At 34.2% G+C, this 14458-nt stretch overlaps 1 protein-coding gene across 1 annotated transcript in view; it reads right to left on the reverse strand.

The window, feature by feature from the left end:
* LOC306873764 (VPS10 domain-containing receptor SorCS3-like) overlaps nt 1-14458 on the reverse strand; it is a gene marked incomplete at its 3' end in the record, with an annotated part of 216402 nt that overhangs the window by 24966 nt on the left and 176978 nt on the right. Inside the window, exons 9-14 of the mRNA XM_079423246.1 lie at nt 13986-14075; nt 13344-13523; nt 9500-9646; nt 5330-5432; nt 3370-3446; nt 1909-2000 (exon numbers count right to left, since the gene is read on the reverse strand). Coding sequence (XP_079279372.1) covers nt 1909-2000; nt 3370-3446; nt 5330-5432; nt 9500-9646; nt 13344-13523; nt 13986-14075 — 689 coding nt within the window. The remainder of the gene's footprint in view (nt 1-1908; nt 2001-3369; nt 3447-5329; nt 5433-9499; nt 9647-13343; nt 13524-13985; nt 14076-14458) is intronic.

The raw sequence follows: 14458 nt of genomic DNA on the forward strand, positions 1-14458 counted from the left end.
ATGACAAAACTACAAACAAAGAATGTTGTGCATGCAGTGCTGGCTAGAATACTTGTAAATTATAGTCTGTTACTGATTCCAGATTACATTAAAAAAAAAATGCAATTAGTAACGTAATCCATTACATTACACATTTTAGGTAATATAACTAATTTTTGATTACTTTTAGATACCCTAACTCGTTTATCACATTGATTTAAATAGGATAAGCTTGTATCGCATTGATATAAAAATACAAATAAAATATATTCATTTTGAATTATTAACAACATGAATGTGCATCAAAGATTACATTACAGGACATCAAGGTTTCCTAAACTGGGATTTGTAAAGGAATTGTAGGGGGTTTGTGAGTTTAGTGAAAATTTGAATTAGTTAAATCATAAAAAATGTCAAATTAAAATAAATAATGAATAGAAACAATTAAAATAAAACACTTACTAAACAAATATATATTACAAAAATATGTTTACCTGCATGTTATGTGACCATTAACCAACAATAGAGAACCATGGACATGCAAATGTGTTACTTAATGGTTAACTCATTACCTAAAAATCTAGTAAAATAAACTTAAACTAAAAAAAACTCAATTTTTTGCAAATCTAGTGGTTAAATGCTGAGTGGCAATTTTCTAAATCTATTTCATTTTAATTCTATTTTAGAAAGGTACATTTAAAAATGAAAAAGAATTGGGGAGAATCAATAATATGCATAATGTACTGCTATTGTGTGAATGTGCTCACATAATCAATAAAAAAGTAACTGTGGTCTGATTATGAGTATTTTTTAAAGCAATGTAATCTAATTACAAGTACTTATTTTTTGGAGTCTGATTACGTAATCCAGATTACATGTAGTGTAATCAGTTACTACCCAGCACTGCATGCAGGTGTAAGTGTAAGTAAATGATGACAGAATTTCCATTTATGGCTGAACTATACTTTCAATATATTCAAATTTGATGAAAATTGAATATTTTAGAGGGAATAAGATATAACCAAAAAGTAGAGATACATACAACCCAGTAAAAGTACCATAAAAGTTAAAAAAAGGAAAAAAAGAGCGCAGAGGTCATGGAAATGAAAACATACAGAAAATGGCAATGTTTGAAGATCTTAACATCTGCAAATGTGGTAGGGAACAGAAGCAAGTAAACACTAGAGAACTTTCTTCCTTCAAGTCTGATCATGATACTTTCTGACAGCTTATCAACATCATTTTCACAGGTGCAAACAGTAGGCTAGCATGTGTGACAAGGTTGGAACAATGCACAATGGCACTGCTTCCAAGTTGTCTCCGGTCTGCTAAAAGCAAAAGTCGGAGGTAATGTTGACATGTATCCATTAAGAGAACATACAGTCAAGGCTGTTATTTGAAGTCATACTCTCAGGAAATGACACGACTGCCCTCCACAGTTGTGACTCCACTTATGGTCTCGCTTCAGTTGTTTAAGAGAACTAAAAAATGAAGGTGCAACACTTCAGTGGACCTAAAACTAAAGCCAAACGCTTCGAGTGATAAGAGAGAAAAGATTTGAGACTCTGGAGGATTAAACATCACTGAAGCAAAACCAGGGAGGGCCAATTTGAAGAAGGAATCAATGTGTGAACTCGTGGGGATAAGTGGGAAGCTTTAATATGGAACACTTCCCATGGTGCGCCACGTACAAACTGATTCCAATCTGTTATTTGGCAGCCTTCGTGTCCTGCCGTTTCATTTTTGTTTGTGTGGGGAGGATGTTCGATCTACACAAACCCAACGATTGATTTTTTTTTCCCTCAACGATCTTAATAGCACAGAACCGACCCTTTCAGACAGATGGAGTGATGACCGAAGTAACTGAAGCAGGAATTTCACCAAACCAGCATGAATAAACCTGGCAGAAGCAAGCTTAATTTCACCTACCAAAGATGTCTAGTGGGCACAGTGGGCTGCTTCACGGCAACCAAAGCTCCACCTTTGTCCAAAAACCACACATTGTGCTCTTCCTCAAAAATCTGCATCATGGGAAGAACAACATGGGGTTATTTTCATTGTTTTGCACAAATAGGCTCAAAAAGGCACTTTTGTGTAGAAATTTGTGTACTTTTCTCACAGAAGTTTTTCTAGTTTTTCTACTCTGGTTTAACATTTTTCCGGTTTTGGTTGGAGTTCTACAGAGATTACGTATTTTTGAAGGACAAAACCCAACCAAAGTTAGCATTTAAGCACTTCCGGTTCCATCGTTCTGAATCAATGGGGTGTTTTTTTTAATGGATTTTTGGTATAATTCCTGAAATATACATTTTGTGGTTAATACAAGCTCAGGATTAGGGCAGTCATTAATGATTATTTTGGTAATCGAGTCGAGTTTGGTAATTGAGGTCGATTATTCTGACGATTATTTGAGTAACCAGATAATTATAATAGTTTTTTTTCATGGTAATAAAAATTGACCTAAGCGAACAATAGTCTTTAGAATTACATAAAATAAATAATGTATTATAAACAATTGAGCTAATGTACATTACGCATTATAATGCCTACAGAGGGGGCCAACAGCATGACAATTGTTTTACACTTTACTTCGTTATCTAATTTGTTTAATATTGACTAAATAACTTTTAATACAAATGTCCATTTTATTTTTTGCCCTTTGTTTACAATAGAAATGCTACAGCAACTGTAATTTCTTAAATATGTGGACATCAAAACGAGGGTTTAAACTTTTATTTTGAAATCACGATGAACACTTAGCATATGGAAAAAGATATTGATGTGTTCTTCTGTGTTTGCGTAGGTTTATAAATAATTTACCTTACAAATCTGATGACATGACGCACATTGCATTCCCAGATGAATGGTATAATAAACTCAAACTCACAACAATAGGCAGAGATGGAGTTTGAGACGCTGCACTCATGTAATTGTTAACAGTTTGTGTGGAGCAGCATTTACTGTGAATGGAGCTGCTCTGAAACGCAAGTACGTAAACTACACGCATGTAAATATTTAAAGCGCATACATTAAACCAGAATTGCATATATTTATTTAATTGAATCATAATGTTTGTGAATTCACAATAGCATTATGCATTTTTATTTTATTTTTTTAAAATATCATGCAGCTTGATTCTCATCCATGGAATGAGTCACTTCCGATATTTTGCCGGTTACTCGACACGGGCAAAATGCAATCAAGGATTTTTTTTAATTGAGTACTCTAATTGAATTTAGGAATCTTGACAGCCCTACTCAAGATATTTTCGCATTTTATTCTATGACATAAAATACACACTTAAAAACCCTCTGTGAGTTTGCTTGGAAAAAACTTTGTTGCTATCAAGTGGCTAAATGGGAAGTATGAACCAGTGTGAACCAGCCATACCTGTCTCCAGTTATTGCCTGCATCTGATGAAATGAACATCGCCACATTATTGTAAGACAGCTCAGAGCCAATATTTCCTGGGAAACGAACCAAATACAAAAAAATATTTGTGTTAAATAATGAAACAATGTCGAACACCAGCATAGCGCATTCAAAATTCATAAATCAAAAAAATGTGTATTTGTACTTGAATAAGCAGCTTTTGTAATTGAGGTCAGACAGCATGGTTCAATATTTGCTCAATCCATGCTCATCCAAACTCAATATACTCACAACATGCATATAAACAAACTCTGTTTTGACTGGCATTTTCAGGAGCCCAAAATCACACACGCATATTGGACAAAAAATGGTTGTTTCGAAACAGCAATGAGGTTAAATGGAGGTTTTGAGAAGAAAAATCTTGATGTCTCACACAAAAGTCTGGAATTAAAAATCAAGTGCCACAGTATGAAATCAAACACTTCTTATCAAATATCTCATCCAGGACCAAATGATTTGAGCTATGCTACCCATACTCATTTTATATCTCCATATTTTCACACTATATCAACAATTGTCTCGTTTTGTGCATTTTAGATAAAAGTTACTTAAATTAAATTTTAAAAAGAAACTTCTGAGCAATATGTTTTCCCTCTATTGACCCTGAATTAGAGAAGAGATTACAAGATAAGGTATGAGTACCACAACTTCTACTCTTGTGTATTGTAGTTGTGTTGTTTTACGCCTACGCACAGAAACATCATGACTAGCATAAACCTACCCGCAGTCGCCTCTGCTGTGTGCTGTTGCCCTGTTCTAAGACTGTCACAATGAACTGAGGGGAAGTGATTGTACGTCCTTGAGTTACCTGTGAGAAATGAGTTTGTTTCCTTCAAGTGACAACTCTAACAGCAACCCCGCTGGGAATGTGAAATGAGAGAGTTGTTCATGTTTAAAGAACTTTCATATATTTAAAATGAGGGGCTATTTCAAAACTGATTGCACATAAGATGAAAAATATTTGTCACCAGACCCCTCATTAAAGTACAGAACAAGTGTATAAAGAAATGAGTATTGATACTGCTATATGTGTGTGTGTGTGTGTGTGTGTGTGTGTGTGTGTGTGTTTTAATAATCATAAAATAACCTTTTGGAGGTTTATGTGAAAGCACTTGGTGTTCAAAATATTTTCTTTGTTATATGAATTAATACATATTAATTTTACAAATACAGTCGTGGTCAGAATTATTGGCACCCTTGGTAAATATGATCCACAGGAATAGTTCAAAGAAATAAAATAAAATAAAATAAAATAAAATAAAATAAAATAAAATAAAATAAAATAAAATAAAATAAAATAAAATAAAATAAAATAAAATAAAATAAAATAAAAATAATAAATACCATTCAAAAGTTTGGGGTGTTTTATAATAATCTGACCAGGAGAAGTCAAAGATGTAAATTATAGGCCTTCATTGTAGATAGTTCACCCAAAAATGAAAATTAGCTATCATCATTTACTCAAACATGCATTTTTTTCTTCCGAACAAAACAGGCATTTTGAAGTTGGTAACCAAAACGTTGTGTTCACCATTGACTTCCAAATTTCTCAAAAAAGACTATTTCATGTTCCAGAGAAGACAGAAAGTCATATTTGTTAGGGACGACATGAGGGCAAGTAAATAATTTTCATTTTCAGGTGAACTATCCATCTAAAAGTTGTTTGTATTTGTGATTTAAGGAGATTTGCTCATAAACAAGCAGAGTCGTACTCCACATTACATTTTCGATTGGTGCCAAAATCCAAGAAAACGGACCAAATGCTGACTGCAAACAAACATAAGGGTCTGCAGTGAAAGCATCATTAGTGACCAGCCTGACGTAACAAGTAATGTTTAAATTTCTTACAAACATGCCAACACACCCAACAGCGGCCGAACATGACAGTCCCACACATGCCGCTCGTGTTTTCATTTACCTGTAGCCACGATGACTCCCGGCGCCGAGCTCTTGGTGGAGATGGAGCCTGAGAGGTACGGGTTCTCTGACATCTGCAGTTGTAGGTGCAGCGAGCAAAACGGCTGAGCAGAGAGAAAGTGACACATCCTCCATTAGCCACAACAAAGCTATTATGTAGCTGTCAATCAAAAGAAGCCGACGTGATCCTGCAGGCATGAGAAAGTCTAAGACAATAAGTGCACGAGTGCTGCTGCGTCGGCCATAACGCAGGCGACTTTATGCTTAATATTACACAATTCATAATACAGAAACAACTCCTATAATTAACTGTCATGACCCTGGAGAAACATGGATAACGCTGGGTGATCTATTGCATACCGGATACCGTTAATCTTGCTGTCGGAGATCTGCGTGTAAACAAAATAACACCGCTCAGGTAAATCAAAAAGATAAATCAACAAAGCAAACTCAGCCAAATCAAGTTATTATCAAGGCAACACAAACAGAATTTAGAAAATTATAGCTGTTGTGGGAATAATTCTGTGTTCTGTTTAAATTCAGATGTAGAATACATGTCTTATTTTAAATCATAAAGGCCAGGCGATACAAAACAAAAGTCAATCGCAATCTTCACTTAGCAGGTGTTCGACTATGAACAAAGATGATGTCTGGCAACCAAATTACGGAGAATAAACATTGCTGTGCAATGTTAACATGCTCTATAAGTGCATAATTATCAACATACAAGATCACACCTGTCTCTGCTAACCTCTGCAAACATTTTTATTACATAATGTAGAAACTATGATTCGTTGATGTATTTTGTTTGCTTTTAATGTTTTGCATTAACGGTGTACATTTCTCTGTAATAAAAACATTGGTTAAACTTTATTTTAAGGTGTCTATGGTAGGATTAGGGTTTGGCTTAGGGTTAATTGCATATAACTATGCAGAATTTATTAATATTATAATAGTAAGTACATGTAACATGTAACAAGGACACCTTCTAACAAGGATATAAAGTAGTATTTTTTGTGTGTGTGTGTGTGTGTGGTGGGGGGCTATTTCGAATCTTTCTTTTATGTCAAAGATTTTGGAGAAAGTGGTGTTAATTCAGTTGCAAACCTTCTTGAGATCCAATCATATCTATGAAACTTCTCAGTCTGGTTTCAGGAAGTTGCATAGTACAGAATCTGCCCTCATAAAAATTCTAAATGACATTTTATTAGCCACAGACGCTGGAAATGATGTAGCTTTGATTTTATTAGACCTCAGATTTTTGACTTGGTTAATCACAACATTCTTATCTCTCATCTAAAAAATTGTATTGGCCTGCGAGACTTTACGTTAGAATGGTTTCGGTCCTTTTTAACGAACCGAAAGATTTCTGTATGTATTGGACAAAACACTTCTTCTACTGCCCCTCTGTCTTGTGGCGTTCCTCAGGGCTCCATTTTGGCACCGACTCTTTTTATGTTATATATATTACCTTTGGGGTTGATTTTCAAGAAATATGGCATCTCTTTTCATGTATATGCTGATTATATACAGTTGTATCTTTCGTTTAAACCAAATGGAGTAAATGCACTAGGAGATCTGTATGCATGTATCCAGGAACTAAAAATATGGCTTACAGAAAATTTTCTGAAGTTAAATGAAGGCAAAACCAAAGTAATTCTGTTTGGACCCAGTGATGCTTTTAATACTAGTAATTATAATCTTGGTTATTTGCATCAGTGGGTTACTCCTTGTGCAAACAACTTAGATTTTTGGTTTGATTCGGGCCTAAGTTTGACAAACAGATAGATAGTGTCGTTAAGTCGTGTTTCTTCCATCTTCACCGTCTGGCTAAATTGAAATTGTTCTTATCAACAAAGAATTTTGAAAAAGTAATTCATGCAACTCGTAAATATGAGCATATTTCTCCTATTTTGATCTCATTGCAGTGGTTGCCGATAAAATTGAGAGTCGAATTTAAAATACTAATTTTGGTTTTTAAATCACTAAATAATCTTGCACCAATTTATCTCACTGAGTTGTTGCTTTTACACAAACCAGTGAGATCACTGAGGTCGGAGCATCAAAAAATGCTATCCGTTCCTAGGTCCAGACTGAAACATCGTGGTGATCGAGCTTTTGCGGTTGCCGGACCAACTCTCCTTGTAGCTATCCGAACAGCACCATCTTTACATACTTTTTTATATACTTTAAATATTTTTTAATATTTTAGATGTTAAGAAAGAAAGAAAGAAAGACTTATTTTAAAAACATAACAAATCCTGAATCAAACTTTTGAATTGTAATGTATATGACAAATTTATAATACTATTAACGCAGAGTGAAATTTATACCATTTCCAAATAAAGTAGGATTCGATTTCATTTTACTGTTGCTGAATTGTAGGCTCAATCTTCCAGCTGATTGGTCTGTGTTAGTAAATACCCGGAAATAACATGTAGCTTTGATGCTTACGGATGTAGAGAGCCTCCAGTCATGACTTGTAGAAGAATGTGTTTGGTTTTGTAATAAAGGGTACTGTAGCTGTGATGGTTTATTACTGAGTGCAATAGTGGGTATCATGTACTCATTTATCCGACACTAGAAAGATAACAACTTGAAAAGTTCAAATGAATAACAATAACATATTGACTGTGGTTTCCACCAAAAAAGGGACACATAATGCAATATAATCATGTTTGGAGTGCCCTCTGTCGAGACCGCTACCCTTACTGTGAACGTTAATTGCCTTTTACAGTCATTACCGGCAAAAGACAGGGATTTGACATTAAAGCAGAGAAGCAGAAACTCTCCTGGGACCTCCAACATAACAAAACCAGAATTATATCTGCTCTCCATGCACCACAAATTGTCCTTTTCATCCCCTCAATAGGTGGTTTGACATTATTACATGGATGGCAAAGGCAACAGGAATTCGAGTCAGTAATGATAAGGATTATAGGAGGCTAATGAGAGTGTCAAAGCAGAGGACTATTACAGCCTCTTCAGTCTGCTGGAGACTTTCTGTGTGTGTTTCTTTGGCCTTGATGTTTTGCCTCTAAACATGATATGGCTGCTAAATATTAATAATTCTCTATGCATAGCAATACACTGAAACGATTTCCCATTTACAAATAATAAAATAGTATTGCTTGAGTAGATCTTATATCATTTCTGACTATGCATTGCAGAGTCTGTTGCCTTTAATTAAATCCGTTGGAGAAAGAATATTATCTTGACAGAATTTTAAGTTAAGCTAGCCGCAGCATGCTAACAAAAGAAATATTTCACAAATTTCCGAGAATATTCGGTCTAGATTTATTTTGTATTCCCATAAACAACAAACTGACCCATAAATCAAATCAAATCAAAATCAAAATCAAATCGAATCAAATCACCAGTGTAATGTTTATTAGTGAGTGAACTATTCCTTTAATTTACAAAAACAATAAATACTTACAATTATTTAATTTTATTTTATTATAACATAATGCTTGTAAGCAAGCAAACTATTCCTTTATGTACAAAACAACAAAAAACAAACAAACAATAAAAATAAATAAAACAATAAAATAAAAAAATATTTTATGTATTTAGTAATGTTAACAAGAAAAAGAAACAGACCAACTTAAAGGAATGGTAAACTTACTAATAAAACATAATAAAATAAAACAACTGTATATTTTTTTCAGTAATGCCTGACATCACTAATAAAAAGTGTTGTAAAATAAAAAGAAAATAATATATAAAAAATTAAAAATTAAACGTTACAATAAAAATAATTATGAATAACAAACTGACCAAGTTAAAGGTATAGTTCACTGACTAATAAAAAAATAAAATAATAATAAAATAACAATTGTAGGTATTTTAATAATGATTAACATAAATAAACTGACTGAGTTAAAGGAATAGTTCACTCACAAATAAAATAAAATAAAAATAGTAGGTAATGATTAACAGGAATAAAACAACTGATCAGGTTAAGAGAATAGTTCACTCACTAATAAAATGTTGTTATAAAATAAAATACAATAATTGTATATATTTTTGTTGTTATTAACATAAATATCAAACTGACCAAGTTACAGGAATAGGAATAAATAAATACATTTTGTTAGTTGTAAGTATGTATTTAATAAATAAATAAATAATCCAAACAAACAATCCATCCAACCCATGTGTTTCTTACCAGCACACAATGAATGGTATTTCCTGCCAGGTCAGTAGAGGGCGCCTGCAAAAGCCTCCAGTCCCGGCCCTTGTTGTAAGTAATGTACGTCTTCACCTGGTTCTCCACCTTCCTATTAGCGATGAGCATACCTTCAATCCCTGCTACCTGGGAACAAGGGGGAAGAAATATGATACAAATATGAACATGAACATCTACATTCAGCATTACAGCACTTCGGACTGTCATCTAATAACGTCTCTTAATTACGCAGACACTAGCGCCCACTCTATGATAGCCCAAGCTCTCTGACATGCTATTACTCTAGCTGACAAGCATCTAACCCAGTGCCAGGCTGCTCATCCTTGGCTTAGAACAAGCCCCAACTTAGCAATATTGAATGGTGACAGTGGTGCTAGCGACCCGTTTTAAATCGCACCCCGCTAGCGAAGCATGCTCTAAGGCAGAGTCCGAGTCTGTAAGTGGCACTAATAGGGAGTGCATTTGACAGTGTCATAGTGACGGAGCCGCACTGGATGGACACGGCTAATGAGGTCCCCTCCTCCGCTGGCCAGACGTGTCAATCACAGCAGTAATTATTTATTATCCTTTAGCTTCCATCTCTCCATTCCAATGTTCTCCCGGAAGAAGATGGATGTACTGGTTATGGTAGAGCAGTTCATATTCAGCATGCTCTGCAAATGCTCTTTCATGTTTACAATGAATTCATCAGGAGTCTGTGTTCAGCGCTATCTATGCAAACAATCAAAAGAGCTACTGAGCAAACAAAGCAAAGATCTCTAGCCTGAAATACTTCTGTTTAAAACAAGAGTAAAATGACCAAGAATATCTTGCTGTGTAAACTATTTAAGAAGCTGTTTGGACTGCATCATATGTTGGTGACCAGCAATGATAGACTGGGAGGAAAGACGAATGGGAAACTAGTGGCAACCTTGGGAAATTATGTTCTATGTCCACTTATAATAAACTTTTAGACCAGATGCAAATAAAAATGTCTAGGAAAAACTCAGCATAATTTATTTGCATGCTTAGTTTGACATTTAATGTAAACATTACATGTAATATATATATAATTTTTTATTTTTATTTTATTTTTTTATTATTGTTATTATCCATAAACCTTTTGATTACATTGTACACTAACATTCAAAAGTTTGCATTCTTATTTATTTTTTTTTATTTTAATGTTTTGCAAAGAAGTTGCTTATGCGCACCAAGGTTGCATTTATCTGACAAATAAAAAAAATAATTAATCAATTGTAATATTGTGAAAAAATATATTATTTTTATAGACATTATATATTTGTTATTATTACTTATATATATATATATATATATATATATATTTTAAAATGTAATTATTACCTGTAATGACATTTCTGCTCACTGAATTTCTGCTCACCATGACTGAATTTATTTGACCAGAAAATTGTAATATTGTGAAATATTATTACAATTTACATTTTCAATAACTGTTTTCTATTTTAATATATTTTAAAAATGTAATTATTCCTCTGATTTTAAAGCTGAATTTTTAGCATAATTAATTCAGTTTCAGTGTTTCATTATCCTTCAGAAATCATTCTAATATGGTGATTTGGAGCTCAAAAACATTTCTTAATATTCTTATTATCATTAATGAATAAAAAATAAAAACTTGTGATGCTTAATATTTTTTGAGGAAATTGTGCTTAATATTTTTGTTTAATTTTTTTTTTTATGAATGTTTGTAATGTAAAAGTCTTTACAGTCACTTTTGATCAATTTAATGAACCCTTGCTGGATAAAATATTAATGCTTTAATATTCATAATTTAATAATAATAATAATAATAAACTGACTTCAAACTTTTAAACAGTAGTATATATCTGAATTCTAGTGTTGCCAAGGTAAGCAGTGTGTGTACTTTGCATACAGGGCAGCAGGTCGCTGATGCCAACACCAAAGAAGTGTGTGCCAGGACCAAAATATGCATTATCTATCATTACTGTTATAAAAAATATATAAAAAGTAAAGCAACCTCACTTCTCGCTGATCAATAAACAGATAAATATGACAAACGTCCAGTCATGAACCGCGTCTATACTTAGGCTCCAACTGGAGCTTCAGTGAAAAAAGCCAGGTTTCAATAAGCATTAATGAAGGCTGCTGCAATCTATTAGAGATATGGATGGACTGCTGATTCAGTATTGGCAGGGTGAGCGTGCATTGAGCCAGCCTTGGCACAGAAGTGGGGAGATGCATCATAACCAATGCATTAATGAAACCATCCTTGCTTGCACTCACTAATGGAGGCTATTTTTAGCTGCTTAGACAAGGAAATCCAATGTTTCATTTCTCAGTTTTTTTGTGCTTGGTACAGGCTGCTAATTTTAAAGCATTATGAAGTAGTATATGCTAAGAGCGACCATATTCTGATAGTAATGTCTTACTGTCAAGAAGGAGGAATGGTTTCCTTGAACTCAACTGGCAAATCTACTCTTACAGAAAAACTATAGGCAGTGAGAGTTCTTGCCACAGACAGGCGGATCGATCTTGAAATATTGATACTTCCGACACTCAAGTTTTCTAGTGAGGATTCATCATCACAAAATAATATCAATTATCGATTGTGCTAGACTAGTGAGTAGTGATTTTATTATTTGGCATAGAAATGAATGCAAATCATAAATGTCTAAAGGGAATATATATATATATATATATATATATATATATATATATATATATATATATATATATACATACTGTACACTTTCATAACTTTTTTAGAACACTATAGTAATATTGCTCTGAAAGACAAATAAAGTAAAACAAAAAACAAAAAAAAATGAATTCAATTAAATGCAAATCAATATTAATATAAACATAGACACGAATATTCCTGAAAACAAATCTACTTCACTTTAGTACTTCATACTTGGTGCAAGATAAAAAAACAAACAAAAAAAAACTAGTCTAATAGCCTAGTCTTATTAAAAGAAGAAAGCAGAACAATGCCACTAACCCAAAACAAGTATAATGCAGACTACCGCTGAGAGGTGTTTAAAGAACTGAGGAAGAGAGACAACAGTTGATAGAGAGAAAGGCACTTCCTTTCATTTAGTTGCACTTATTGTGTGTTCTTTTCTTTTATTAGCTTTTATAAGAGTTCCAATAAGACTTTTTCTCTCTAGAAAGTCTCCACTAAGTCCTTAAGACTGATGCTTGTGCCTATAAAGACTCCCAAGCTTGTTTAGATCTTGAAAAACAAAACAAAATCAAGTTCAAATTATTGAATAGACATAATAAAAAGTGTGCTTTGGAGCAATTAAGACAATTTGAAAAGTTTTGAATTTGAGGATTGCTCTTTTTTTGAAGTACCAGTATTTCCTAACCAAGCTTAAGCTGGCTAAGAAATCAGTTATGCTCCAAAACACAGCTTGAGCAAGATTTTCCAGAGGGAAACAAGTTACGATATGTCTACTTGGTACAATGAACTCTTTTATCTAGAAAAATCAAGGGAAACTTCATTCCTTGAGATAGGATCCCTTTAAAAAGGAGTCATACACAAAACACGAGCAGTTCCCATTGAATAAGCAATCTCTCTCCTCTCCCCCCTCGACAACATTTAACTACAACTCAATTTAACTGCAACTCAATCTCTCTGTCTTCATTGCTATCGTTCATTTACGCTTGCTAATTCCCCTGAGGCTTAAGATAATGTGGACTATGCTTGAGTGCCAGGGCGAGAAGTAGCGTCTGACATGAATTCTAATGCAGCCCGAGGAGTAATGAGCATCTAGCATGAAGCCGTTGACTTGAAGGCTAATGTTAGCTTGTTAACAAGTTAGTGATGAAGTTATGCCTCGTAAAGGTCGATCATGCTGTTGCCTCCGAGCCCACGGCTGGTTCTGACGTTCTCCAGGGCCAAGGTGAAGTATATGCCTCGCGTGTCAGATATGTACAGGTTATAAGTATCATTCTGGTTCCACTCCTGGACGGCGGTGAAAACCTGACCTTGATCTGTGCTCACGATATGCATGTCCTAGAAAACAGAAAAAGAAAAAAGGAGAAAAGACAGCTGAGGGTGAGAAAAACGAAAGCAGAAGTCATTAGCGAGGACCCCTGCTAGTTCTCGGTGGGTATGATCTACAGGATAACATGTCTGTGCAGGGCTCAGTTTAACATGTGTTTTAACGTATACCCAACTGACCAAAGCAAGCCAAGTGAAAGATCTTGCACTTCAGTTCTTCAACAGGAATGTGCGGAAACGTGCCTGGCATTAGTAACTAAAAACCTTTACTTTTGACTGATCATTCATCCACACCAATAGGTGTCAGTATAAAGGCCAAAACAACTGGGGTTAGGAAAGTAACTAAAGAGGGTAGATGAAAAGCTACTAAATAATTAAATTATAAAAATGTAGTATATTCTCGAATCTAGTTGTCTAATAAAAATATTTTGTCTACTCCAGCTAATTCATTTGAAATTTTAGGCAGTCTCTTACCTTGGGCAGTGAGTATTTGGGGATTTTAATGCATACAAAAGGTTCCCTTTGATAGGACACATAGTAGCTTGCTCTGCCAGTGGTCGTCACCTGCATGAAAAAAACGAACAAAAAAAAAAAACACATATCTCAGATATCAAATAACTGGCATCAACACTGGGGAAATCTATTGATTTGTCTTTGTACTTTGAAGCAAAGTTTAGAGGTGGGTGGTATGACCAAAATCTTATATCACAGTATGAGTAATTTTATATAACGCTAATGATGCAATTCTAAATATTCACCCTAATGCTGTCTTTGTTAAAAGTAACTGGCAACTCAGAGCTGGGTAAATATGTTCAGTTAAATCATGGGTGTCCAAGCCTGTTCCTGGAGGGCCACTGTCCTGTAGAGTTTGGCTCCAACCCCAATTGTAGGTGGGGGGAGTGAATGTACAGCGTTCTCTCCACCCTCAATACCACGACTGAGGTGCC

Source organism: Barbus barbus (assembly GCF_936440315.1).
Source record: "Barbus barbus genome assembly, chromosome: 8".
NCBI lineage: Eukaryota > Metazoa > Chordata > Actinopteri > Cypriniformes > Cyprinidae > Barbus > Barbus barbus.